Raw genomic sequence first — 27,431 nt, 5'->3', positions numbered from 1 at the left:
AATCACGCATTAAGTTTCTTTTTTAAATTTCTCAGCGTTTTCGGGCGCTAATCGAAGCGGCGCATCCGAAGCCTCGGCGACTGCATCGAGCGGTCTCGGGTCCCAAACCAGGTGGAGCGGCCCCATGGCGCTTTAAGACAGCGCGTCTGTGCGCGCGCGCGCGCGCGCGCGCCCGGTGGGTGGGGGCGCCCGGTGGGTGGGTTCTCTCTCTTGCGGTGTTTTTGTGTCGCTCGCTGTCAGTTCGCTTTTTTTTGCGGCTGCTCTCGGACACTGGAAGAGGGACCGCACGGCGAGAGGTAAGACCGAGGAGACCCCCCGTGGGCACGATTTTATTCTTCTCTTTTCGCGCGTGCTAGTTTTGCAGAGAATAACCGTGAAAATAATATTATAAATGAATTTATTTAACGCACAAAAACCACCTCCTCGGAAAGCCTCTCCTGATGATGGCTTCTGGTGATGCCTAGGACCCTGCTGCGCTCCATCTCCTTCCTCAACGCCGACAAATACTGCCTTAAAATGTCTTTTTTACCATAATTAATATAATTACGCTATACTAATCAGTATAATTATGCCCTTTCCTCGCGCTCCCATTTGCGAAACTTCGTTGTTCTTTTGTGCGACGGTCGTGCGGGTTTGGAGAATCCCCCCCAGGCGCTCCGAAAACAGTAAATATAATCATAATGCAGTCTGAGAAACAGCCACGGCAGTGCAAAATACTGCGTGATTATTATTATAACGGTTCTTCGGCTGCCCCACGGTGCCACGCGCGCGTTTGCGTGATGCGAGAAAGAAAGTCTGGACGCCTCGGACCGAGCTGTCAGTCACACAAGTTATCGATTGTCGGCACATTTATTGTACTGTACGTATCATATGCATAATGCATGTGACTTCATCATGTACATATATCATATATGCTTGTGTGTATGTGTACCGTGTGACTGGATTCCAAAAAGGTTTACTGCCAAAGATATGATGACATTCAGATGTGGGATTTCTCATTTCTTTTTTTTTTTTGTTTGGTGATGTTTGAGGATTTGGATTTTTTGTTGAAAATGGTGTTTGTTTCCACTCCGAGGAGTGGAGGCGGAGGCGTGGTACTGAGGGTGGGAGCCCTCGGAAGAGTGTGTTTTTCTCGGTTTCTTGTTGGGAAACAGGGCTGCTCTCCTGGAGCCCTGGGAGAGAGAGGGCGGGTCGCGCGCTCTCCCACTTCATCGCTTCCAGATGTGCGCCATTCGCGCGCTGCGCTTCTGAGAAACTCGCTGCTCCTACAGATAAACGCTTCGCAGCCCGGCCTTCCCCTCTACGGGCCCCCGCACCCGGTGGATCCCTGTATTTTTTTTTTATTTAAGTTCGAATAAATTTCATGCAGTCTGTGCACGGAAAGGAGCCACATACTTTATAGATACTAACTTTTACTCGCTGACCCTCCCGAACTGGTCTTTTTTGTTTATCGTTGGAGGTGATTTTCGTTAACATTACAGTTTTCTTTACAAAGCTTTTATTCCGAATGAGCAAAACATACATCATAATACTACTAATATATAGTAACATGTACAAACAGTGTCATTCCTTTTAACTGGTGTCATTAGTCTACTGATATTGTTGGCCTTCACGAGACTGATCGTATTCAGTGACATTATGTTTATGTTGTGTGGCGTTAATGTCGCAGGTCGGGTTTCACGTGAACACGTGACTGGAAGGAATTAGAAGGTTGTTGGGTCAATCCCGCTCCAGCGGAACAGGGTGGGGGAGGAATGACTCTATATCAATGACTCGCACTCCCGACTTTATCAGCGGGAATGTGTTCCGAACACGACGTTCTAAGTCATCAGCACTGTGTGCGTGGTTTAAAACACGGTTCACCGGGACCCTCCGGAAGACTGCGCTTTAATAGTGGGATAATAATAATATAAAGTCCTAGGGATGCCATGCTGTCCTCGCGGGTCCCTGCGCGCGCGCACATTGCTGTGTTAATGTTATCGCGCGGTGCGCGGACCTTCTTCATCTCAGTGCGAGGTTCGGTTTGAAACGGGATTGCATGATGACGTCAGCCTGCAACACACCCTGCAGGAGAATGGTCTGTGGTGAGAAAAGGGGGCTGACGTCATCTTTCACTGCGCGCACGGAAAGGTGTCACTCGTGCTTTTGTTCTGGCGGCGAAGTCCTGCGACGACAGAGAAAAAGTGGCGGTGCGAGGCCGGTGCCTGGTGCGACAGCTTAATTGTTGATGTTTTTGCTGTGGTTAATATTGTTAGCGTATTGTTTAGTGCTGCTGCCCTGCAGTAAACGACCCAGATTGGAATCCCACCGCCTCCTTACTGTAGTACCTTGAGTTGAGAAAGGTACTCACCCTAAATTAACACATTATATTATTAAAAAGTACTCAGCTCAACTTGGGTACACCACTGTAAGCAACCTAAAATTGTAACTAAGTGATTTTGGAGAAATTATTAGCTAAGTAAATGAAAATGTACTAATGATAATGATTATTATTCATTTATTTTAATTATTTTTTTTTTTTTTATCATGGAGAAAGTGTCAAATCAGAGTTCCAGTGCAGTTTGCATTGTCGTGCTTTTATTTCTGTCTGTTTGTTGGACGTGTGGTAAGAGCGAGAGTGGGACTTGGAATGGGACTGCTGGCACAAGTGTCACTTTAAGTGAGTCTGAGACTGAGTGCTCCCTTTCCTCCCTTTGTCTGAGACTCACCAGTGAAGCCTCGGTGTCATTTCTTCTGCAGACGGCCAGGCAGCTACACTGCCAGGCACCGGGGCCACACACTGAGCTCTATTTCCAAATAAACACTGTTGTAAAGTCTACAAAGTGTTTGATTTCCACTCATTGTGAGTTGCTTTCATAGTCCAGCTGACAATAGGCAGGTTTGGTCTTTTATGGTAAAAGTCACATAGCATCCATAAGAGTCACATTTATTTAATTAGCAGATGCTTTTCTCCAAAGCAGCTTACAATGTTAAGGCTACAGTTATAACAAGCTTACAATTATTTACCCATTTATACTTCAGGGTAATTTTACTGCAGCAATTTTTTATTTTTTTTAGGGTAAGTGTAGCCAGAGGTGGGAGTCAAACCTGCAACTTTTGGATCCAGAGATCCAAACCACTACAAACCACTACACTACCAGCTGTGCCTGGACAGATTAGTGCACAGTGCATGTCCTGTGTTATGCATATGTGAAATATTAAGTAATATGATGCTTATGTGAGGGGAGTGTGGTGGCGCAGCAGGCTTGGCTCGGTCCTGCTCTCTGGTGGGTCTGGGGTTCGAGTCCCCCGTGGGGTGCCTTGTGATGACTGGTGCCCCATCCAGGGTGTGGCCCTTGTGCCCTGTGTTGCTGGGTTAGGCTCCAGTTTGTTGCAACCCTGCTTGGGACAAGTGGTTTCAGACAGTGTGTGTACTTACCTGAGGGAGGTTTTGTGTTTAATAGTTTTGGATTATTGACCTTTCTGAAGAATCAAAGACTTTTTGTTCTGAAATCTTTGGACACGCAGCCCTGGGGGAGATGGGTCATCCTTGTGGTCACCGTCATGTTACACAGGTAGCACTTTGCTTTTTTGAAAAACAAAAATGCTTTTGGCCAAAAAGTGAGAGCCTTATTTTCGTGAAGACTGCAGCAATTCCAGTGACAACTGTTGACAGCTGCTTCAGACTAATCACTGCTCAACATGTTTGCGTTTATCAGTGATCACCCTTTACGCCATTACTTGCGTAAATGGTACTAGTCATTTTGTTTTGTCTTTAGTTATCATGACGACCGGACTCTTTTGTTTTGCATCGCTGAACTTCTCTCCAAATTTCCCTTGCTCTTGCTGATGCCGTTTTCTCTGGTATCCTGCACCAGTGTCCTTCCATTTGAACAGTTTGTCCATCCTTGCTGTAAGTCATTTTTCCAACACGTGCGTTTCCATGGTGATCCCAGTCCCTCAAGCCATTCCATTTCCCAATTCCCTTCAGGCTTGTGCTGGGGTGTTAGCTAGCTAGGAAACGATACAACACTGTTTGTTTAGCTTCTTCTCCAGCAACTGCGAGGGGCTGCTGTCTCCTCCCTGAACTGCCTTCTGGCGTAAACTCGGCCAAAGCAGTCAAAAGTCCTCAGCTCCGGAAAACTTCACCACAGTGTCGTTCTCTCCACATTGAGCCCTAATGGGAAACACAGCCCCACGCTCGTGGGGCATCTGCAAGGGAACTCTACTTGTGACTTTTCAATGTGGCGCCAATATTCTCCACTGTCTTGTGTGCACAATTTTGGAATCGACCAGAAGCAGACAAATATGTCAGTATGTTAGATGGTCACCTAATTATATTTGCCAAAACTAGTGCCAATGCAGACAAGTCAGAGCTATTATATGTCATCTAAAGACCACACTAGAATATCTGACATTAGTGTCTTATAATAGTGCAGGAGTGATGATGTTCATATGGTGCAGCAAGCTGGAGTATCTTAAGGGCCTGTAGTCAAGTCCTCAGTGGGTCCTGCTCTCATACCTCTTGTGCCCATGAAAATGGGAAGACCATGCAAGTCATTTTCTATGAAAGAAACTGCTGTCAAGTGAAAAATCCAGTGCAGGAACATCGGTCAGTTTTGATCAGTACGTTTGGAAGTCTGTAAAAGTTTTGTGAAGGTCCAGGCTCATCCTTTCTCCAATGATTTCATGGTAAGTGATGTGAATTGCGGACATTAAGTACTTTGTCATGAACTCTTTGAAGAGGGTGTGGTTTCACAGCTTAAGCAGCCTGACCTTTGTGAAGAACAAAGCTAGTGTAAAACACCCTCAATTAGCTGTATCATTGTGGGGAGGAAAGGTGCTTAATAGCTTAGTGTGGAGGATAGCCTCAAACAAGAGTCGCAGTTTCACATCTGGGGATATCAGGGAATAGCTACTGAGCTAAAATGAGGTTAAAATCTTTTGAATTTATCATTCAGCAGAGACTTTTCTCCAAAGCAATTTCCAAAAACTTTTTGTAGTGTTATCAGCCCATACCTTATAGACCAAGGTTACATTGCTAGTACTATTGGATGGATGGAGGAACCCTGTGTAAGGCCCACCTGAACCTGCTCGCCCCAGACGGGGCACGGGGAACCGGAGCCTAACCCGGCACACAGGGCGTAAGGCCGGAGGGGAAGGGGACACACCCAGGACGGGACGCCAGCCCACCGCAAGGCACCCCAAGCGGGACTCAAACCCCAGACCCACCGAAGAGCAAGACCTGAACCAACCCACCGCACCACCGCACCCCCTCTGCTAGTACTGTACACTACTTAAAATGGGTCACTCATCCATACATCAGTGGAACACACTCTCTCTATCACTTATACACACTACAGGTGAACCTGAGCAGCATATCTTTGGACTGTGGGAGGAAACCAGAGCAAGCCCATGCATACACAGGGAGAACATGTAAACTCCACACAAACTGAGCAGGGATTCCACCAATATTCTGTTGCACCACCCAGGTGCTGTAAGAGAGCAGTGCTGCTTGCTGTGCCACCCCAACTCTGTATTAATGCTACATGAATTTTACCATAAAAGGCCAAGCCTGCCCATCAAAATCAGATAATGCCCTTCTTTGGTGTCGTGAAGTGGTGCTAGATAGCAACAAGTTTATCATTTAGAAAATGGAAAAATTATGTGTATAATTTTAAATCTTAACTGTAGCTCATCTAAGGATCAGTAATGGGTTGTTTCTCTTAAGCACCCTAAACGTGTGTCTGGAATAGTGTATGTGCACCACAGTGAAGCTTTGTTTTCAACTCACCATCAGAAGCACTTGAAATATTCAAACACTGACAGAGAATGCCAAGCCTGTGCTGGTGCTCACATTTAGCTCTGTGCCTTATCCACGTGTTGCTTGGCACCTTCATACAGGCGATCCCCCACAAACCCTTGGCCGTGTTTTTCCAAGAGAACTCCCGTTAAGCTGAGGTCGTTCTTAATTAGCTCTTCTGTACGTTATATATGTTACGTATTTGTTTACACATACAATGAAGTGACTGCCACCCTTTTCTGAGAGGACGAAGTGACCACAAATAGCAACGCTTAGCAGGAAGTGGCCATACAAAAAGAACTGGCCGCATTCCCGTGGCAGCAATGGAAAGTGAAAACTGCCAAAAAAAGCGTGTACAAAAAATATGTGAAATGCACTGAGGAAAAAAACAAGATCGATGGAGAAGAGGTACATGTCTGAGGTGGGGAAAAAAAAAACAGAATCTTTCATGTAAACTGCCTATCCTAAAATAAATAGGTTTGTATAAACTTCCGTTGCAGACATGACATTACTTCCATGCTTTCTCTGTAACCTGCTATTGCTGGAATTACCGTTGCATATGGGTCGTTAGTGTAATTAGCAATGTTAACACTCATCTGCCGTTTATGCGTGATTTTCACTGCTTGATATTGTGGTGTAGTTATAGCACTTATAATGTCCCAGTCTGCTGATGTCAGAGGTGTGGTACAAAGTTTCCATGCAAACGGGGCTCTAGGGAGGTAACTCCACCTCTACGGTCAAGCTGTGGTGCGTTTGTACCTGTTTTTTGGAGTGTGAGAAGGAATCGGACAAGTCCTGTCCGAACAAGGACTTCTGGAGTGCCAAAATGAGACATCAGGTTTGTGGTTTTACTGCAGACCGCTTTTTCTTCCAGGAGTTTCTAGTCTTTGTGCCTCACTGCCCCCCAGGCCCCCTCCTTTCCCTCCCTCCCGCCCTCCCTGTCCCACTCTCCCTCTCTCATTTTATCCCTCTCCTTCTCAGGGAGGAAGTGGCTGGGTTGTTTCTGCGTCCACTGGGAACTGAGAGACGGAGCTCCCTTTCCTGTAACCCCTTCTCACCCAGAATGTCACCCGTCGCCAATCTTACCAGGGTAACACTGAGTTTTGTTTCCCAGATGCCGAATGAGGCAGGAACCATTAGAACAACAGTGACGTTATGATGAGAATACCACTTGTCGGGATACTCCAAGCAGCTCTCGAACCTGGACATCAGGCTGTGTCTTCATTTTATTAGCCCAGATCGTTAACATGCAGTTTATCCTAATACAGTTGCGACTGATGCTTGTCCACATCCCTTCTCATCTTTTTTGGCCAAAACAAATTGGTGACCACACCCTTCTAAAGTATCTCAGTTTCTCATTCCCGTGGCCCCACGCACCCCTCCATATCCCATTTTTCCAGCCAAGAAATTTTGACTCAACCTTTCTCTCATGATGTTCTGATGACTTCACAGGCAGTGATGTTATAAACTGTGGACATTCAAAACTCTTGGTCATACTTCTGTTAGGTCTTTGGCGTTAAATAACCGGTAAGTGAAAATGATCTTGTGATTTTTGAGATTCGAGAGCATCTTACGTGGTGGTCATGTGTTTCCCACAGGGGGTGCGTTTTGACTTTATCTCGGTCAGAAAGAATTGTAATGGTGAACGAAGCAGGATTGGTGTAGGCTCACATCCTTAGATGAGCACTGCAGGTGTACACCTGAGGAGAGTAAAGCTGAGTAGCTCCAGCAAACACCTCAACAAAACTCACCCCCGCGAGCTGGCGAATGACTGCAGCCGATAAAAGACAGCAGGAGCGAGGAGACCGAAACCCACAGGCTGTAACACCTCGTGAACACTTGTTAACAAACGTTTATTTACAGCCAGTGTTCCTCAGTTAGGCCCAACATGGTCAGCAAGCCTTACTTTTGGTTGCTGCAAATCCTCCTTATCATCTGAAGCGGTCCAGCCGTCTCAGACGTGAGACCTGGTGGCGCTGTTGTGGGAGTTGCACGTCAGCTCCTTCTCGTTGCAGCCTTTGAAGAATTTCCTGTACGCCAGCCAAAAGGCCACCATTTATATCTCTGTCAGTGAAAGATTCTGTCTGACCTTATTTTTTCCGAGCAAATGAGCATGTTGAGCACTTCCCTGAGCTAACCTACTTCTGCCTGGAATAAATCACTCTGTATGTTGTGGTAAAACGCATTATTTTGAAATGATCGCAGGAAAGTGTCAGTACAAGGCCAGCAGGAGTGTGTTCTCGTATCAGCATTTGCAGTCATGCATTAAACCAGCTGTTTGCATTGTGTCTGTCTGCACCACACCTGTACGACAAGTGTATGTCACGAAACACCACGGCTCTGAAACGGAAACACAGGGAACACGCTAAGCCCTCTTTGTGGGAAATCTGCATTTGCACTATAATAGGTCCTCATCAACGCTGTTATTACACTAGTACTCAGATAAATGTGTCTAATGGGAAATATTTCCAACACACACACACACCCTACAGTCTCCAACGTAAACACTGACATTCTTTGCCAGTTCTCATGGGGCACCGCCACATAACAGCAGGGTACAGCTGGAGTAAGTTTTGTTGGGGGTTTTACCATGGTACATTCGCAGACCTAAAGATACACAGAGAGCTGCAGCTCATCCCGTCAGTGTTAAATATTTACCCTAGGAAAGTTGTTTTTCCATTGATTTGTAACTTTCCAAAGGGCAGGGGTTCTTTGGTGCTGTGGGGGCCATACTGGAATGCAAGCGGAGGTGGAGGGTCATAGTGAGGCTGGGCCAGTGCATTCCTGCAGCCTCAGGGACGAGACCAGCTGGGATGGCAGGAGGGGAAGAGCCAGGATGGATGAGCCCCCCACCCCAGCAACCCACTTGATGACACAGGAGGTCTCTGTTCACTGTCAGCCCCGCATTACACAGTCTGGAGGGGTCACTAGGGGAGGGAAAGGGAGACTGGAGGAGGCAGCAGGGTAGGGAAGTGAGCTTGAATAAAGAAGAGTGTGTTCACTCGAGCAGGGCGGAGGAGTGAGATGGAGTGATGGGGAGAGAGAGTGGCGGGGGGGGTGTGAGGGGCAGCTGATGGCAGTTTGACAGCCACGGGCCTGATGTTTGCCACACTCCTCCAGCGAATGGCACACTAATTACATCTCATCGACTGTCTCTCTGTCTCTAGGCACCATCCTGGACACACATGTACACTCTCCGGTTCATGATGGGTGGTATGCACAAGGGATTTTCACTTACTCGCTTTGCTCCAAGTGTATCTGTGCTCACGTTCCTTGGACGTGGCTTCGCAAGATTATTTTGGGGATGTGGATGTGCAAATGTGTACACTGATCGTTTTGTGTAATGGAGAATGCATTTTCTTTGGTGTGTGTGACTGCGACTTTTCTGCTTATGGGATAATGTGTGTGTGTGTGTGTGAGAAAGAGGAGATTGTTTAACTGACTCTTCTGGTAGGGGCTCAGAAAATACCAAGGGAATTTAGTCAGTGTTTCCGAGTGCCCTACTTTCCTGCACATACACAACAGCAGGAACAGGCAAACCTCAGTCCTGCCAGGGTCGTGGAACAGGGACGAAGCCAGCGGAGTGGGACCCGCATATAAATACACTGCAGAGGATCTGCCTTGAGATCTCCAGGATTGTCCTTCTGCCTGATGTTCTGTGTGGTGTATTCGGTGAGCAGAACCAGTGTGGCCCCTGAGCCACTGCACCCCTTTTAATAATCAATTATAACTAATAACAAATGCAACAATGACAGCACGTGAGAAGTGAAGTGATGTGGTTTGACAAAAGTGTTTATCATTGCCATGATGTAGATGCAGTTTTGAGGAATCTGCAGAGTTCTGTGGTTGCAAAATGGCACATATGAGCAATTAGGAGACAAAAACGTGAAAAAAGTGTGAATTTGGGGTGCCACCCTATCAGACAACCGGAATCAGAGAACCGGACTGAATGTCAAACTGCAGGAACGCGGCCTCTTCTCCAAGAGAAGTGGATGTTGAAAGACACGGCGAAAGAGAGCAGCAGGGGGTCATCAGGAAACCAGAGAGTTTCCGATCCAGATACTCTCTCCTCCGTGCTTGGTGCAGAGTGTGGAGAACATGAAATATGTAAAAGACATAAAACAATTTCTCCAACCCTTCCACAACCAAACGGTATAGGGTTGTGTGAATGAACTGCAGTGGGATGTGAGAGTTTAAAGACAATTTGAGCGTATAATCCAGTGAGTGGCACACATCTGGTGCACGGCAATTCCCTGTGTAAAATTCCAGAAGGCATAGGTTTGTTCCTATTTTTGCCTGGCCATGATCTGGGGAAAGCAGGACACATGGTGCAGCTGGCTAGCACCTCCCCCAACTAGAGCAGGAAGGCCCTAGGGGGCTGAGATTCTGCACTTGCAACGACAACATGCCCTTCAAATTGGGAGCTGATTGTGATTGGCCAGTCTGGTTAATGTTCAAATCGAATAGGTTTGTAGACCGGTCATTATAAATACATTGTATTAGGACACGAGTTGGCAGTGCAGTCTCAAAAACACCTTGGACTCTGTCTGTGGTGAGGACAATGGATGGATTGTGTCCAAGTGTTCAACGATAGACTTTTTGAAGCAGCTGGCCTGTTGGAAGAACTGTAAACCCGAAATAAAACTCATAATCAGTATCAGTCTTACAAAGGAGAAGGAAACAACTAAACAGGTTCAGGGAAAACAGCTTTCCCACAAAGGAAGCCTGTAGCAAAGGGTTCATTTCGCTCCTGCCAATAATGGCTTAGGTAGTCCGTAAGAGGAAAAAACATAATAGGCCAGACAGGAAAAAAAAAGAAAAAGAATGTCAGATGTGATTTTTTTTTTCCCCAAAATAAAAGTACCAAGCCAAGGGGCTTAAATTTCCTTTGCAACTAGACTGATTAAACCTGTAAAGAGGAGAGTCATTTGCACAAGCTATCTTGCTAATGAACGTGACAGGAAGTGAAACAAATTGCAGCCAATCAGAAGAGCCTGATTTGCATGTGGATTTTAATTGGTGGAACGCCAATCGTGTGTTCTGTGTGTGCTTTTGTCTGCTCAGAGCATGTGACTCCTCTCACTTAGTCCAATTACCCTGTAATGACCTGTAATCGTTTATCAGATCCACACTCCAGTAAACATTTGTGTCCTCTAAGGCACCCTTCCTACATCTGGTGGTAAGAGTGAGCATGTCGTGTGGTTTTTCTCTGATTTGCACTGGTGCAGTGTCAACTGCCGTGTGAAAAATGGTGCTGCGTTCATACAATAAACAGGCAGTACCAAGGACACCACCACTGCCGCTGCTGCCTCTGCTGCTCCGCAGCCTGTTTGCTCCCAGTAGTAGTGGTGTGGTACTGGGAAACCCAGCTCTAATATGAGCCAAGATGTGCTGATGCATGTGGTGTTCATCACAGATGATCATTACACTGTGCAGTGTTGATCCTGGACAGCAGACATATCATAAATACATGCTGTCTGACTGGAGGAAGTGAAGGAAAATAAGCCAAACTGAGGCTGCAAAAATGATAGAGCCCACCATAAGAACGCCATATGAACCTGAACAAGTCAGCCTGGGTTTACATTGTTTGTTTTCTCAGTATGTATGTGATGTGTGTGTTAATGTTCATGCATGTCCACTTTTCTGTTATCTGTGGGTGACTGCGTTTCTATTCTTGTTTGCATGTGTTTACGTTGCGCGTGCATGTGTACGCGAAGGGGGACTGTGATCAGATGAAACCTCCTGATCATCAGCTGACAAGAAAAAGGGAGCTGTGAATCAGGGGGGAGGAGAGCGAGTGAGTGAGAGAGCAAGTCTATGCTGTAGTGTACAAGATCCTCCGCTGATGATTCCAAATAAGGATGTGACTCAGAGGCCTGAGTGATTTGGTGACCCCCTGGGAAGCATCGCCCTGCTGCCATGGAAAGCCCACACACAGCAGTGTGCTGGAACACAACCTGGGCCAAAGCACAGTCACTAGGGAAACACTGCCGCAAACACAGCATGCAGAAACACAGGGAAACGCACAGCCGCGTGGACACACTGGAGCACACAGTGAGCGCCGGAGACCATAGAATGCATTAAAAGTAACATGCAAAAGCGGTAAATGCACTTACCTGCAATGAAACACTATGCAACACAGCAGTATGCATTAACACATGGCTACCCAGTCACGCGCTGTAAAACAGAGTAATTACACTCAAATGCACACATAACACACAGCAGAACGCTGTAATGCACAATAACACACAGTCATAGCAATAATGCAGTCAGCAGCAGAATGCAGTGATATACAGTTACTTTCAGTAGATCACGCTAACAGTTACCGTAGAACATAGTCATGCACAGTAAGACAAAGTTATACACAGTAGAATGCATTAATACAGTTACACTGACTGAGTATAACATAGTAACGCACAGTTACACCCAACAGAATGCAGCAATACACAGTTATACTTGGTTGAATTGAGTTATACCACAGCCACACCCAAATTACTAACAGTGACACAACCTTGTGTGGCTCCCTCATTCTGAGGCTCAGACTCTGAATTACGCAGCCAGTTTCCCAGCCCCCTCCTCACCATGGCCTTTCCCCTTGCTTCTAGATCAGCTATACATCTGCAACTCCTGGGGCTGCGTCTGTGTGCATACTGCCCCCTAGAGCTGGTTGTCTGTCTGTATGCAAGGCGCCACTCTTCAGCTCAGCCTATCAGCAATACAGACTAATGATTCCAGTCTTTGTGTAGGTGTGTCTCACACATGTGTGCCTAACACAGTAGTGTGAGGACACGTGTCTGCAGTGAACACACACCTGACTGAGCTATCGTTTCTCCTCCAGGTACAATCTGACAGGTGAAGGGCGTGTCCAAGGACTCCACCCATTACCATGGCGCAGGTGCTGCACATGGACAGCAGCTTCCCAGGTAATCCCCCATCCTATCCACAGTAGTTTAACTTCTGTATTACATTTACATTTATTAATTTAGCAGATGCTTTTCTCCAAAGATACATACATCTCATGGAAAATACAATGTGTGCATTACATCAGCAGAAAGAGAGACTTAGATGCAGATGCATAATTCTTACGTATAGTTAGTTACTTTCCACCATATGAACCAATGAACATAACATGAGTAGCTGCATAAATCTTTATCCAAATATTGACAATTCCTAATCACCTTCCTAATAATAATTTTTTTATATCCATACAAACATTTATGTTATATTACAGGAATGGATGCGTGAAGGTTTAGCTGTTGTTTAACAAGTATGATCTCAAAGTTGTAGTGCATGAACATTTACACATTACATGAACTTAAGAGATCGTTTGGTGAAGTGAGTCCGAAAGAGTTGAGTTTTAAGACCCTTTCTAAATGTGGACAGAGATTCAGTAGTTCTGAGCGAGAGGGGAAGGTCGTTCCACCACATCGGCGCCAGAACCAAGAACATTCGTGCTTTTTCTTTTGGCCCTTTAGTGCGTGGGACCACCAAGTGGGCAGAGGTGGAGGAGTCCAGCAGTCTGGTTTCGGTGTAGTGGATGATCAGGTCTTGCAGATATCTGGGAGCAGTTCCATTTATGCTTTTGTAGGCGATAACCGGAGTCTTGAATTTGATCCAGGCGGCTATAGGAAGCCACTGCAGAGAGATGAGGAGGGGAGATACATGGGAATGCTTTGGGAAATCAAACATAACTGGTGCAGCAGCATTCTGTATCAGCTATAGAGGTTTGATGGCAGTAGCTGGAAGGCCAGACAGGAGAGAGAAGTACTAGTCCAGATGGGATGTCACCATGGCCTGGACAAGTACTTGCGCAGAGTCTGATGTTAGATAAGGACGGATCCTGTGGATGTTATGCAGGATGCATCTGCAGGTCTAGTTTGTTGCTTCAGTGCGCTGAGAGAAAGACACACTTGAGTCAATCATCACTCCTAGACTCTTAGCCGAGGAGGTAGGCAACATCAGCGAGTTGTCCAGTTTGATTCCAGTTCACGACAGGAATACAGGCCAGCTGGGAGGTGAAGGATCTCTGTTTTGGAGACGTTGAGTTGTAGGTGGTGATCAGACATCCATGCAGTGATGTCCGACAGGCAGGCAGCAATGCGCGCAGAAATGTCTGATGCTCCAGGTGGAAATGAGAGGAAGAACTGGGTATCATCGGCGTAGCAATGGTAGTTGAATCCATGGGAGACGATGACCAGGCCAAGGGAGGAGGTGCAGATTGAGAAGAGTAGAGGGCCCAGTAATGAGCCCTGAGGGACACCAGTTGAGAGAGGCTGAGAAGAATGGGAGCCCCCCTGACCACTTGGTAGGATCTGTCTGATAAGTAGGACTCAAACCATTTTAGTGCTGTTCCTTAGATGCTAAGCTGACCAAGAGGGGAGAGTAATTAATTTAAGTATTAATTATCAGGTAGAGGAACTATTAATATTAATACTACTAATTCAGTTGTGACATTATATTCACCTTAATTAATGGTTGTAATTCACTGACATTGTCAGAATTTCGAAGCAAATGAAGAATCTCTTTTAATAAAGCTATTTCATGGAAAAAGGGGTACATATTTTCATAAGGTGCTGTATAGTGTCTAGTTCTGCAGAATCCTGTTATAAGAGGGCTGAGTTATTAGCCCTGTATATATGCTTTGTGTGTTTATATAAAAATACAATAGATAAGATACTTTATTGTCACTGTATATGATACAGTGAAATTTCAATAGTATACACATATTTACATTTACATTTATTTATGTAACAGATGCTTTCTCCAAAGCGACTTCCAATGAACTCTACGTAGTTATCATAAAAGGGATATGCATATATACATTACGTATACATATATTACATATATTCATATATAATTGTAAATGTATTTAAGTAAATGTAATATATAATTTCACATTTTATTTGTTAATATCAATTTAGGGTCAGACACCGTAGTCTGGATTGAAGTTTAATAAAAGCATGTTCATACTGCACTCCCCCCCAGGGAAGAGTGCCCCCCAGCCTCCCCCATCTTTTGGCAAGGAGCAGGAATCCTACTCCGTCGAGACCCCCTACGGATACCGGCTGGACCTCGACTTCCTCAAATATGTCGATGACATCGAGAAGGGCCACACGCTGAAGCGGCTGCCAGTGCAGAGGCGCCCACGCTACGGGTCCCTGCCACGCGGCTATGGTTATGCAGGCTCTTGGTGGACCTCCACTGAGTCACTGTGCTCCAATGCCAGTGTTGACAGCCGCCACTCCTCCTATTCATACTGCGCTCCAGGCTATCCCGCCCCCCACAGGGTGTCTGGTGCTGGTGGGGCTTTCAGCTTGAGCGCAGCCCGTGTGGAGAAGACATTGCTGGATGCACGGCGGCGGCTGGAGGAAGAGAAGGAAGGCCAGAAGTTCTCAAACCTAGGCAGCATGCACAGCAGCGTGGCTGGCTCCACCAGCTCCCTGGCCAGCTCACGTAGCTTCAGTCGGGTGCCTGCTGGAGGCCACTATACTCCAATGAGCTCAGGCCTGTCGACACCTATCTCGCCGAGCCCTGCCCACCTGCAGCATGTGCGTGAGCAGATGGCCGTGGCTCTGCGCAAGATCCGCGAGCTTGAAGAGCAGGTGAAGACTATTCCGGTGCTGCAGGTTAAGATCTCTGTGCTACAGGAGGAGAAGAGGCAGCTCAGTGTGCAGCTCAAGAGCCAAAAATTCCTTGGCCACACGCTGGGCTTTGGCAAAGCCCGCTCCCGTGGAGAGCTCTACATTGACATCCCTGAGGAGGAGGTAGGCACTGCACCAGCAGGGGGCGCTGGCACTCTCTCCCCTGCCACACCCGATGGCTCCCGGCAGGACTCCGGCTGCGAGATTGAGGATACCGTGTTTGTGGGGGGTGTGCGGCAGAGTGTCCACCAGGAGGTACGTTCCATCGGAGTGGGTCCTGATGAGGAGTGGGGCAGCTGCCAGGTGGGTGTTGGGGTCTGCGAGCAGGACTTGGGGCTTCTTCCGGAGGCTGAGGTGCTGCGGGGGCAGGTGGAGAAGCTTGAGGGCCAGTTGCGGAGGGCACTCTTGGAGCTGCAGGCTGCTCAGAGTCAGAAGGAGAGCCTGGCACCGCCTCTGCAGGCGGAGCACCCCGTCAGGGCCACCAGCCTGAGCTGGCAGGACCACGATGGCCCAGGGCTGCAGACGGTGGTCAGCTTTACCCAGCAGCCCCTCGACAGGAAGCAGAGAACTGTGGGAATCCAGGTTTACACTGTGGAGAAGCCCACCGTGGTGGGGGTGGGGACTTTACTGCGGGCCGAGGAGTGTGGCTCTCCTGTCTCCTTGCTGGCTGGACCCACAACAACCTCACCAGAGGCACAGCAGAGACACATGGTAGCCCATGGGGCTGATGGTGAGGAGTCTGGGTGGTTACAAAAGTTTTTATTATTTAGGTTTTCTATGTTTCTTGAGACCTCACCACTTCTCTCTCTTCCTAGAAGAGACCCCTCGTGAGCTTCCCATTGCGGTCTGCTCCAGGCAGGTGCGAGAGGTCCTTCAGAGGAGTGAGTTGTCCACCTCAGTACCTGTGTCCACCCCTGCTGTTGCCATGGAGACCATGTCCAGCCAGTTAGCTCCTCTGTCGCAGAGGCTGAGGGAAGGTGTGGGAGCATCTCTGCACCAGCAAAAAGGCTCTGAGGCTGTCCATTTGCAAGAAAACACATCAGCGCCAGGTGACCGGCTGTGAAGTGGAGCAAGACGTGCTCTACTTGAGTGCCTAAGTGATGTCTCTCACTAACTGTTGGACATCAAATCAGGAAAACTGTTGATGACTAACAAAGCAATAGTGGGGCATGTAACAGGAAATTACAAACATATTACAAACATTATTTTGGTAATATACAGTGCTGCTTGAAGGTATGTGAACTTTATAAGGATGGTCATTATTCTTAAGTAAAATATTAAAATAAATGTATAAAATAATTAAATAATTATGATTTACATACCTGCTTCTACTTAGCAACTTGGTTTACCAACGCAACTTGAGGTTCACTTATTTTTGCACCTGTACTACTTCTGTTTTTGTACTACATGCATGAGTTCCTGTTCAGCAACATATGGAATTTGTAATTAGGCACCTATTATGTCAGATTAGAAAGTCTAGTTTTCATTAAATAACTATTTTGTGGTAATACTAAGAGACACATACTTTCAACCAGCACTGTATTTACATATCTGCTTTGGCTCCTCAATGAACAAACACAACTGGGACTAGCAGTGTGTTCGTAAGGTCGTTTATTCACAAATCCAGTAATTTTTACGACTAATAAGCCTTAATCAGTAAAATGTTAGACATGCACACATCCCTTGTTTGACATTGAAAGTGTCACATTTAATTATAATTAATTCAAAACACATACACACACACACACACACACACACACACTGGCTGAAGCCGCTTGTCCCGAGCAGGGTCGCGGTGAGCCGGAGCCTAACCCGGCAACACAGGGAGTAAGGCCGGAGGAGGAGGGGACACACCCAGGACAGGGCGCCAGTCCATCGCAAGGCACCCCAAGCGGGACTCGAACCCCAGGCCCGCCAGAGAGCGGGACCCGGCCAAACCCCGTGCGGCACTACACCCACCTAATTCAAAACAATACGTTGTTAAAAAAAAAAACTAATTCTAAATTATCTAAACAAATTTCTGTTAAGTTCCAGTTGTTGACTGATTCACACAATGAACATATCCAGCATTCATCATCTTGCTATTGATCACTGTCACTCAGGAACATCAGACGCAAACTGTAAATTCTGTGGAAGTGAGTTGGATTAAGGCAGTCCTACCTTACATTGCTGCTTCTTTACTGGTGTTTGTTGGTTGGACATGTAAATACAGGTTGAATTTGGTCTGCAACACAAAAAAACTTTAGAAAATAGATAAGCAAAGACAATGCAGCCAAAAATAAATAAAATGAATTGGAAAATGTTTGTATCTTTGTAACTTGACCATATGTAACATGAGGAGCCAGGGTATTCATATGTGAATTGTGTTGCAGCCTCTCCCCAGTCCTCCATGAGGTCCATCATGAAACGAAAGGCAGAAGGTGAACCCAGCTCTCCTACCACCAAGAAGAACCTTCAGTTTATTGGGGTCAATGGGGGGTGAGTCTGAAAAGTCTGGGTCTGGGCTCTTTCCTGGTGAAGTTTCCAGAAAACATTCTTCCTTTATGAAAAATGGTAGTAATGCAGTGCAGCAGGTGCACCCAAATGGTACGTTAACAAGTTGCGAACATCATCTCGCAGGTACGAGTCTACCTCATCTGAGGAGAGCAGCAGTGAGAGCTCAGAGGACGAGAGTGATGCTAGTGAATATCACGAGGCCATCGAGAGGCTCCCTGAAGTGAAAGCTGTGCCCCCGAAGGAAGAGGTTAATGCCACCAGCCAATCGCCAGACAAGACAGAAAGCACCACCCAATCAACAGCCTTGAACCTATCTGAGTCTGCCCCCATCGACCAATCACCAGCCATAGTTTCCAGTGCCCAACAGAATGCCACTCACCCACCAGCCACACAGCCCGCATTCCAGTGGGAGACTGACCAATCACTGGCCGTGGCTCCTACTCAGCAGAGTGTCACCCAGTCACCTTCTGTGCCATCAGCACCGCACCAGGTTACCAGCCAATCACCAGCCAGTGCCTCTGGCCCTCAGCAGACTGTAAGCCAATCGTCATCAGCACCTATGTCACATGACCCTCAGCAGAGCACTCAGGAACCAGAGAATAGCTCCACCCCAACCGTTGCCCCGGAAACAAGGTATCAATCACACACACATGAAAACATAATTATGTACATAATTATGCACTTCTCTTTAGTTTTTCATTGGAATAGCATGTGGCAGTTTCTTGTTTTTTCCTTGGAAGTATATTGCACTTGGTGTGTTTTAAATACTTAAAAATTAGTGTGGCGAATGACAACATGACTGGCACATCTGGTTCTCTTCTGCTGGACTAGGCTGGAGCTCAGTGATGAACTCATGGCAGCTCTTCTAGCCGTGCAGAATGCCCTGGGCGAACAGAATGGCTTCAGCCAGCAGGAGGCGGTACGCTCCCCAATGTCTGTTACGCGGGTGCTTCCTGCCATACTGGGACCTGACTGCAAATGCCATTTTCTCCTCATTCTCATTAGAGACCTTCACTGTAACTGATCTTAAAGGATGCAGTGGGGTTGGCGTTTGACTGACCCTCCGTCCTGCCTTTCACAGAGGAGCGCCTACACCACAGTGCTGCAGGAGTGGCTACGCGTTTCATGTCACAAGACAGCCGACCCGAGTGTGGTTAAGTCCTACATGGACAACTTCGCATCCATTTCCCCGCAGCTGCTGGAGTTCGTGGTCAACATGGCTGACGGCAACGGCAACACAGCACTGCACTATACGGTGTCGCACTCCAACTTCCCCGTGGTCAAACTGCTGCTGGACACAGGTGCGTGTGCATCTGTGTGTGTGTGTGTAATAAAGAGAAGCAGCGGTGCTGTAATTCGTGTGTTTGTGGGTGCGTCCATCCTTGCTCTGCAGCCGCCTCACTTGTCTGTCCGCGCAGGCTTATGCAACGCGGACAAGCAGAACAAAGCCGGGTACACGGCCATCATGCTGACCGCGCTGGCAGCGTTCCACTCTGAGAGCGACCTTCAAACCGTTCTGCAGCTGCTGCGGACAGGAGATGTCAATGCCAAGGCCAGCCAGGTGCGCCACCCTCTGGATAGTACTGGTGCTCCATGTGTTGCTCATCACATTTGCCTTAATTACAGAGAGAGACAGATAAATAGATAGATCGGTAGCCAGATGGATAGCTAGATAGATACAGTGCTTTGGGAAAGTATTTCATTTCCAATTTTCACAGCTTTTCCAAAAAAAACGGTTTTCCAGAGCCTACTTCGTACAGTTCAGTGCTGTGCTGTAACTTGTGTTCCTCTGGGGAAGGTTTCTTGGAGCTCTGCTCTGCTTGCAGGCAGGGCAGACGGCCCTGATGCTCGCTGTCAGCCACGGCAGGGGGGACATGGTGAGGGCGCTGCTGTCCTGTGGGGCACAGGTCAACATCCGTGACGACGATGGCTCCACCGCACTGATGTGTGCCTGCGAACATGGACACGTGGACATTGTCCGACAGCTGCTGGCCGTGCCGGGATGCGATGCCACCCTGGCTGACAATGTGAGCACATGCGCGCTTCCTGCACTGTTCCTTCTCTGTCTCTCCGCTGTATTGCCACTTTGTGCCCCCCGGTTCTTACTTCCTGTAATTGTCTCCAGGATGGCAGCACTGCCCTGTCCATTGCCCTGGAGGCTAGCCAGAATGACATTGCTGTGCTTCTCTATGCTCATCTCAACTTTGCAAAGCCACCTTCCCCTGTAAGTGTAATTATATCCAATATATAACATCCCTTTGAGTGTCGTTGTGTCCATCTCCTCCTGTGTGACTAAGACTGTCTATACCGCCCATTCCCAGGTAGCACCCCCTTGTCTGGGTAACAATCTATAATATCTCCCCCCCTCTCAGAGTGACTATATACCACCTCTCCTGTGTGAGTGCAATTATGTGCAGCGCTCACTTAAAATTACTGCACGTAACATGTTCTTCCCTTCAGGTATAAATATAATTCCAGGAATGTGGAAAGGTGCTGTACCCTGTATGCTGCAAGCGTACAGTGGTTAAACATGTCGTCTGCACCGGTGTGGGGGGGTTCTTTGACAGCTTCCACCTCTTCTGCGTTCCAGGTGTCACCAAAAGCCTCCCACATTGCGTCGGTCAGCGACCCCAAGTAAACGCACTGCAAGATGGAATCCGGCTCCTCCGTCGTGTCTCACCACTGCAGAGTGTTTGTGCGAATGAGTGTGTGTGCGTGTATCTGTGTGCCCGCGTGTGTGCGCCAAGGATCGGGCAGACAGCGGCACAGGTCAGGGCCCAGGGTGGTGTGTTATCAGAGCAGCAGGTGTGTTTGTACTGTGCTCTCACTTGGCGCCACTTGCATGCCTGTTTCCTGTCTCTCTCTAACACGAGCTGTGTTCCGATTTTAATTTCTGTTGGACCGTGGTGGAGTTTATTTTTACTCTGCTCTGGGTTGAGCTGTCAGGTCCAGAAGAGAGGGTGGTAGGGTGACCGTGTGTGTCCTGTAACATGAATGATAGACATGAATGTCATGGCAATTAGCTGTAACTAGTAATCCGAATGATAATTCTATGTAAAAACTGCAATATATTCAGTCATATAAGCGGTGTGTGGACACAGGGCAGACGTCAAGGCTCTGAGGGCCCTTGGTCCTGTTAAAGACGTCCACCTTCAGCCCTAGTTTTTTCACATGACCTTGTAAGCGTTTTCACGTGCCTGAAAGTTACTCTGAGGTTAAGGTCAACGCGGCTCATTGCTGAACTGTTCCTGTTACCCACCCTGAAATTCCGAGCCCTTGGCCTTCTGTGTACGAGGGTTGACGTCACTCTTCCATGCAGATAATCACGGGGCACAGAGTGTTTTGTCACAGACGCTTCCTGAGCATTTTTCCTCCGTGTGCCATGGCACGGAGGGGTAACAGCATGATCGGCGTGCTCGTGCAGTCACAGCCTGTTGATTTAGCGTAGCGTGTTAGAAAACAGAATTCATAGAGCACTTTCAGATGTGTGTGTTTTTTACTGTAGCTGTTTAAATGAAGTAGTGATTCCCTGATACGCCTTGCTATTTCAGCAAAATATCTTTCTGATCTCATAATAGACTCTTGAGGATGAAACGGAGAAAGTAATGTAAGATGCCAAAAAAAAAAGTTATTTACGTGTACTCTGAGAGACTGACTGGTGGCGCACTGTTGGGATATGTGGCCGCACTGAGACCCACCCTGATGGATACTGTCATCTCAGGAAGTGGCCTGATAACAGGTCAGGTCACTTAAGGTAGCTAAATGGTGATCAAGTTTTTAAAAGAAATGGGAATTAGCCTGTGCTTGAACACACATACAGAGAGAGAGAGAGAGAGAGAGAGAGAGGGAGGTCTTGAGTGGAGGTCACAGTGATGCTTTTCAGAAGCGTTGCAAGAACTGATGATGGAATGTATGTGTTTCACTAAATATGTGTCTGGAAAAGAAACGAACGAGCTTCAAGATCTGCTCTGTTGGTTTTCATTTATCTGGGCTGTTTTGGTTCAGCTTTTCATATTTTTTTAAAGAAGGATTTAAGTACAGTGGTCTGGTTGGTTGCTGGAATGTCAGAAGCAGAGCCTCATGATGGTATCTACAGGGTAGTACACACACACACACACACACACATTTTCAGAACCACTTGTCCCATACGGGGTCACGGGGAACCGGAGCCTACCCGGGAACACAGGGGCATAAGGCCAGAGGGGGAGGGAACACACCCAGGACGGGACGCCAGTCCGTCGCAAGGCACCCCAAGCGGGACTTGAACCCCAGACCCACCGGACAGCAGGACTGTGGTCCAACCCACTGCGCCACCGCACTCTACAAGGTAGTATCTCCAGAGAACTGTCCTGACATTACCCATGATGTGCACAGGGTGTGTGTTTTTTGGGGGGGCCTCGTTTAAGTCCTCTTCGTGGCAATGAAGGTTGACCTTCAACAGAATCAGGCAATGTTTCCTGTTTCCTGAGGCTGAGTGATGTTAAGATGGGACACGGAAACTTCTGCTAGGCAAGAATCACTGCTCATCATGGTGCACTGCACTTCACTGTATTTATGCTAGTGATTGTAGCGAGCATTACCTGGGGTTCTATACACACAAGATGTAAACCGATCAGCCACACCATTAAAACCACTGACAGGTGAAGTGAATAACATTGATTATCTTGTTACAATGGCACCTGTCAAGGGGTGGGATATATTAGGCAGCAAGTGAACAGTCAGTTCTTGAATTTGATGTGTTGGAAACAGGAAAAATGGGCAAATGTAAGGATCTGAGCGACTTTGACAAGGGTCAAATTGTGATGGCTAGACGACTGGGTCGGAGCATCTCCAAAACGGCAGGTCTTGTGGGGTGTTCCTGGTATGCAGTGATTAGTACCTACAAAAGTGGTCTGAGGAAGGACAACCGGTGAACGGGCGACAGGGTTATGGGTGCCCTAGGCTCCCTGATGTGCATGGGGAGCGAAGGCTAGCCCGTCTGGTCTGATCCCACAGAAGATCTCCTGTACCTTAAATTGTTGAAAACCTTAATGCTGGCCATGATAGAAAGGTGTCAGAACACACAATGCATCGCAGCTTGCTGCGTATGGGGCTGCATAGCTGCAGACCGATCAGAGTGTCCAAGTTGACCTTTGCCCACTGCCAAAAGCACCTACAATGGGCATGTGAGCGTCAGAACTGGACCATGGAGCAATGGAAGAAGGTGGCCTAGCCTGATGAATCACATTTTCTTTTAGATCATCTGGATGGTTGGGTGGGTGTGGATCATTTACCTGGGAAAGAGATGGCAGCAGGGTGCACTATGGGAAGAGGGCAAGCCAGCAGAGGCAGTGTGATGCTCTGGCCAATGTTCTACTGGGAAACCTTGGGTCCTGGTATTCATGTGGATGTTACTTTGACATGTACCATATACCTAAGCATTGTTGCAGACCACATACACCTCGTCATGGCAACAGTATTCCCTGATGGCAGTGGCCTCTTTCAGCAGCTTAATGTGCCCTGCCATACTGCAAAAAAATTGTTCAGGAATGGTTTGAGGAACATGACAAAGACTTTAAGGTGTTGGCTTGGCCTCTAAATTCTCCAAATCTCAATCTGACTGAGCATCTGTGGGATGTGCTGGAAAAACATGTCCAATTTATGGAGGCTCCACCTCGCAACTTACAGGACTTAAAGGATCTGCTGCTAACATCTTGGTGCCAGATACCACAGGACACCTTCAGAGGTCTTGTGGAGTCCATGCCTCGACAGGTCAGAGCTGTTTTGGTGGCACGAGGGAGACCTACACAATATTAGGCAGGTGGTTTTAATGTTTTTGCTGATCTGTGTATATTTATTTCAGAACCAATTTTAATCACTAAACTTCACCATTTTTGTAAATTTAGTACCTAGAAGGTTTTGCTGCCAGTTCTGCTCTCTACTCAGTTTTGGGGTCCAAAGATTTATGCAAGAAATATGCTAAACTACTACAGATGCTCCTCGGCTAACGATGGGGTTACATTACGATAAACCCATCATAAATGGAAAAATCGTAAGTCGAAAAAGAATGCAGTACCGCAACTACTGAACATCCTACCCTAGCCTACCTTAAACGTGCTCAGAACACTTACCATAGCCTACAGCTTGGGCAAATTTAAGCAGGAGGCACACATGGGTGTTTAGTAGACATGATGGGATGTGAAAACACAAAATAAAAAAAACGCTTTCAACACAGTATCGGATGTTTACACTCGTAGTTGTTTACACTTGTTTGCATGATCGCTACAGAGCCTGCTGGCGTGGTTGCCTGGATGCTGCAGCTCGCTGCCGTCGCCCAGTGGAGAGTATCGTACCGCGTATTGCAAGCGCGGAAACAGATCAAAATTCGAAATATGGATTGTACAGAACGCGTATCGCTCTCATGCCATCGTAACTTTGAAAAATCATGAGTCGAACCATCGTAAGCAGAGGAACATCTGTAGAATACAATCACAATATTCACAGTATAACACTCAGACATACAAGATGTTCAGACAGGAGCTTCGATGCTACCATTAATGTTGTTGTGACATAAACAGTATAGAGGGGTTTGATGTAAACTGTTTGTAGTCATTGCTCGTAGGCTGTAGTCATGATGGGGGGGCCTCTCTTAAATCTAATTGTGGGAATTTGTTCTAACATCTACAAATTAACAGATGCTTTACACATAAGGTTACTAACACAACATTTTGAACAACAGTGAGCTCCGTGCCCACGCAGATCCACAGTTACTAGTCTCGGGAGTCTTAATGTGGTCCTTGTCATGCATATTAGAAAAAATCAATTAAAAAAAAAATACTGAAAAAAAATTAAATTATAATTTAACAGTGCTAAACACAGTGGTAAAACACATGGAGATTTTCTGGACAGATATTAAGCCAAGTTGTGTTACGAAGAGTGATGCGGTCCAACATTGGACGTCATCTGTGTCCAGAAAAGTAGCCCTGTTGTTTACTGTGTTTTATTCTGTGGCCTTCGTAGTTTACTTGTTCTAAAACGCGAAAGGTTACTTCTAAAAGAAGGTTGGCATGAAGGGTGTTTGTGTCTCTCTGTGATCGATCTCACTTTTCTTCGTCGTGGGTATGAAGACAGCATCCCTGACAGGTGGCTTCAGCGTGTGGCCTCTTGGCTTTCATTGCGCTTGCTGCGGTACTAAAGTAAAGAAGCGCAATCAAAAAAAGATACCAAAAGAAGCACATTTTATGAGCGTATTACAGAAATATATTGTGTTATTTTCCTGAAGTTAATGATTTAAATATAATGATTTAAAGATGAATAACACAAATGTTCAAGTGAAGCGTACAAAGCAATATAGATTTTTTTTTTTTTTCAGTTTTTAAACAAACAGATGCAATTAGTGGGGGAAACGTCTTTTGTGTTTCCCACAACCATTTCCTATCAAGAAACCCAGAGATTATTTGTGTTTTATAACCTTTTTATATTTGTTTTATTTAACTTTATATATCTTTATATTTGTAACATCTGTACACGATCATATATATCTAGCATTGTGTAAAATGCACATTTTATAAATTGTATTTGTGTTTCCTGGTGAGTTTTCAACAGAAATAAACCTTGCCTTTACTTCCATGGTGTACATTTTACTTAAAGTGAAATTCAGTTTGCACCAGCAAACAGCATTGCGCAGGTATGTAAAAAGGTTCATATGTCCTTTGAAAATATTCTTTTCTCTTAACATGTGTTTTCCCGCCATCTTGTGGCCAAAGTGAGTACTACAGTTATTGAAAAAATAAATTTATTGAAGCCGTCGAACGGCGAAGTGGAGATAAAACGTGTTGTTATTGTGGCAAATGCCTAATAATGTTTAATATGAATTACTTCCACGATTTATTTACTTGCCGTTGCTTTTGATTAAGAAACAAATCAGTTTGTCAAATACTACTCCAATGTCATTTCTGGTAATTATGTTTCACCGCTAGATGGGAGTGTTAAACTAGGTGAAGGTCAAGGTCTCTTCAATTTCTTATCCAAAGTTGATTAAAAAATTACAGATGTCCCGGTCAGACGAAGCACTATGAGGCTTTTTCTTCTTCATGTATTTTTATCTGAAACATTTCATTCGACAAATATTTTTTCTTTTACTCAATAAGTTTTACTAATAAATACCCTGAAATATTCGGTTATGCTAGGGGACGTCTATGGGATATCGTAAAAATATTTTACACAAATTGTGTGCTTTAAATTGTAAGGGGTTTTGATTTAAATCTCTGTATATGTACACTGTGAAGACTTAGTCTGTTTTCACCCCACCTGGCAACAACATGCTGGACCACTGTCCTCGTCTCCATGGCAACAGTGGCACCCATTCCTGCATCCCCCTCACCTTGCTTCATTGATCACCGCACACATGCACTTGTGTGTGAACTCACCCTAGGTGCCCTCCCCCCACTCCCACACACCCTCCCTACCCGAAGGACCCGTGGAAGGTCGCCCCCCCATCATCATCACTATGATTCATGGCGCTCTTGTGCACCGACCGCTGAACCCATAAAGTCAGGAGGCACCTGCACCCCCTCCCCCCAGGCTCACAAAAGCATCCAGGGAAATTTGTGGACCCCTTTTTTTAGCTCCTCTCCAGCTGTTTATCCAAAGTAGCCACCTTCAGCTCCATCTTGCTCTCTTTATTATGCACAGAGGAGAAGGTGGCATTTATTCACGGGAGGTGGAAAGTTGCAGATTGCTGCATGGCTTGAGCAGAGGCTTTCTTCGCGCACACTGAATCTATGAGCATTAAACCTACTCCCGGACCTTTGCGATCACCTTCATGCAGGAATCCTTCACTGGGTTCAACGTCTAACCTAAAGCTGCTCTGAACGTCACCGGGGAGGACTGGACACAGTTGCATCATCTGAGGTCTAGGTAAAACCAATGCGCTCGTGTTCATACGTGATGATACATGATAATGGTCCCTTGTCTATTTTTAATTTAGATGTATTTTTGACTAATGGTTTTCCGAGACAAAACACAAGCGTTAGGGTATGTGATAAGGTAGGATGAGGACAGGATACTTTGACCTATCAGGACCAGACCAATGAAATTATTTTTAACGATTGGGAGTACTGTGATGTATGCCAATTTATTAGTCACCAGTCAGCTGTCGTCAGAACAGGGAAAATTACTTCAAGTTTTACAGTACGATGCAGCTTTAAATATTGTACAAACCAGGGGCCTCATGTGATATTTGGTTGGGGACATAAGATACAGCCAGTATTACAGCAAGTTTTTTCATATTCTGATTTTAGAAGTTTTATGGCCAGTGTGTGTAGTGTGGCCAGCTGTGCACCCCCCCCCCCCCCCCCCCATTTACAATTTCTGTGCCTTTGAATGCCTGCTTCAGCATCATGCACGAGGGCCATAAATCAGACCACTGTCCGCCTGTCTCCATGGTAACAACCAGACTACCCCCCCCACCCACCAGCTCCCAGCCCACTCCTTCCACACACATGCATGCACACACACCTTTCTTCTTCATG

The 27,431-nt window shown here is 46.5% G+C and overlaps 1 protein-coding gene across 2 annotated transcripts; it reads left to right on the top strand.

Annotated features, from left to right (window-relative positions):
* Positions 1-184: 184 nt before the first annotated feature.
* kank2 (KN motif and ankyrin repeat domains 2) lies at positions 185-21,521 on the top strand. 2 transcript variants are annotated; one of them, XM_018754798.2, is made up of 12 exons: positions 185-296; positions 12,621-12,705; positions 14,768-16,153; positions 16,242-16,472; positions 17,796-17,901; positions 18,043-18,552; positions 18,751-18,838; positions 19,001-19,220; positions 19,338-19,480; positions 19,746-19,946; positions 20,045-20,143; positions 20,510-21,521. In XM_018754798.2, exons 2-12 carry the CDS (start codon positions 12,669-12,671, stop codon positions 20,555-20,557), a joined length of 3,069 nt encoding a protein of 1,022 aa, XP_018610314.2. In that variant the 5' UTR covers positions 185-296; positions 12,621-12,668; the 3' UTR covers positions 20,558-21,521. The 2 variants fall into 2 exon arrangements, with proteins under 2 accessions (XP_018610314.2, XP_018610312.2); XM_018754796.2 differs by having other exon boundaries at positions 16,239-16,472.
* Positions 21,522-27,431: the final 5,910 nt, after the last annotated feature.

This window comes from Scleropages formosus, chromosome 8 (assembly GCF_900964775.1).
Source record: "Scleropages formosus chromosome 8, fSclFor1.1, whole genome shotgun sequence".
In the NCBI taxonomy this organism is placed as follows: domain Eukaryota; kingdom Metazoa; phylum Chordata; class Actinopteri; order Osteoglossiformes; family Osteoglossidae; genus Scleropages; species Scleropages formosus.
Note: the sequence above shows the minus strand (reverse complement) of the source record. Positions and strands in the feature narration are given on the sequence as shown.

Excerpts from the sequence above, each read along its gene's own strand:
- kank2 (XM_018754796.2), top strand. The coding sequence starts at position 12,669 with ATGGCGCAGGTGCTGCACATGGACAGCAGCTTCCCAG. Across the intron at positions 16,154-16,238 it reads GGTAGCCCATGGGGCTGATG|AAGAGACCCCTCGTGAGCTT; the intron begins GTGAGGAGTCTG and ends CTCTCTTCCTAG. Across the intron at positions 18,553-18,750 it reads ACCGTTGCCCCGGAAACAAG|GCTGGAGCTCAGTGATGAAC; the intron begins GTATCAATCACA and ends CTGCTGGACTAG.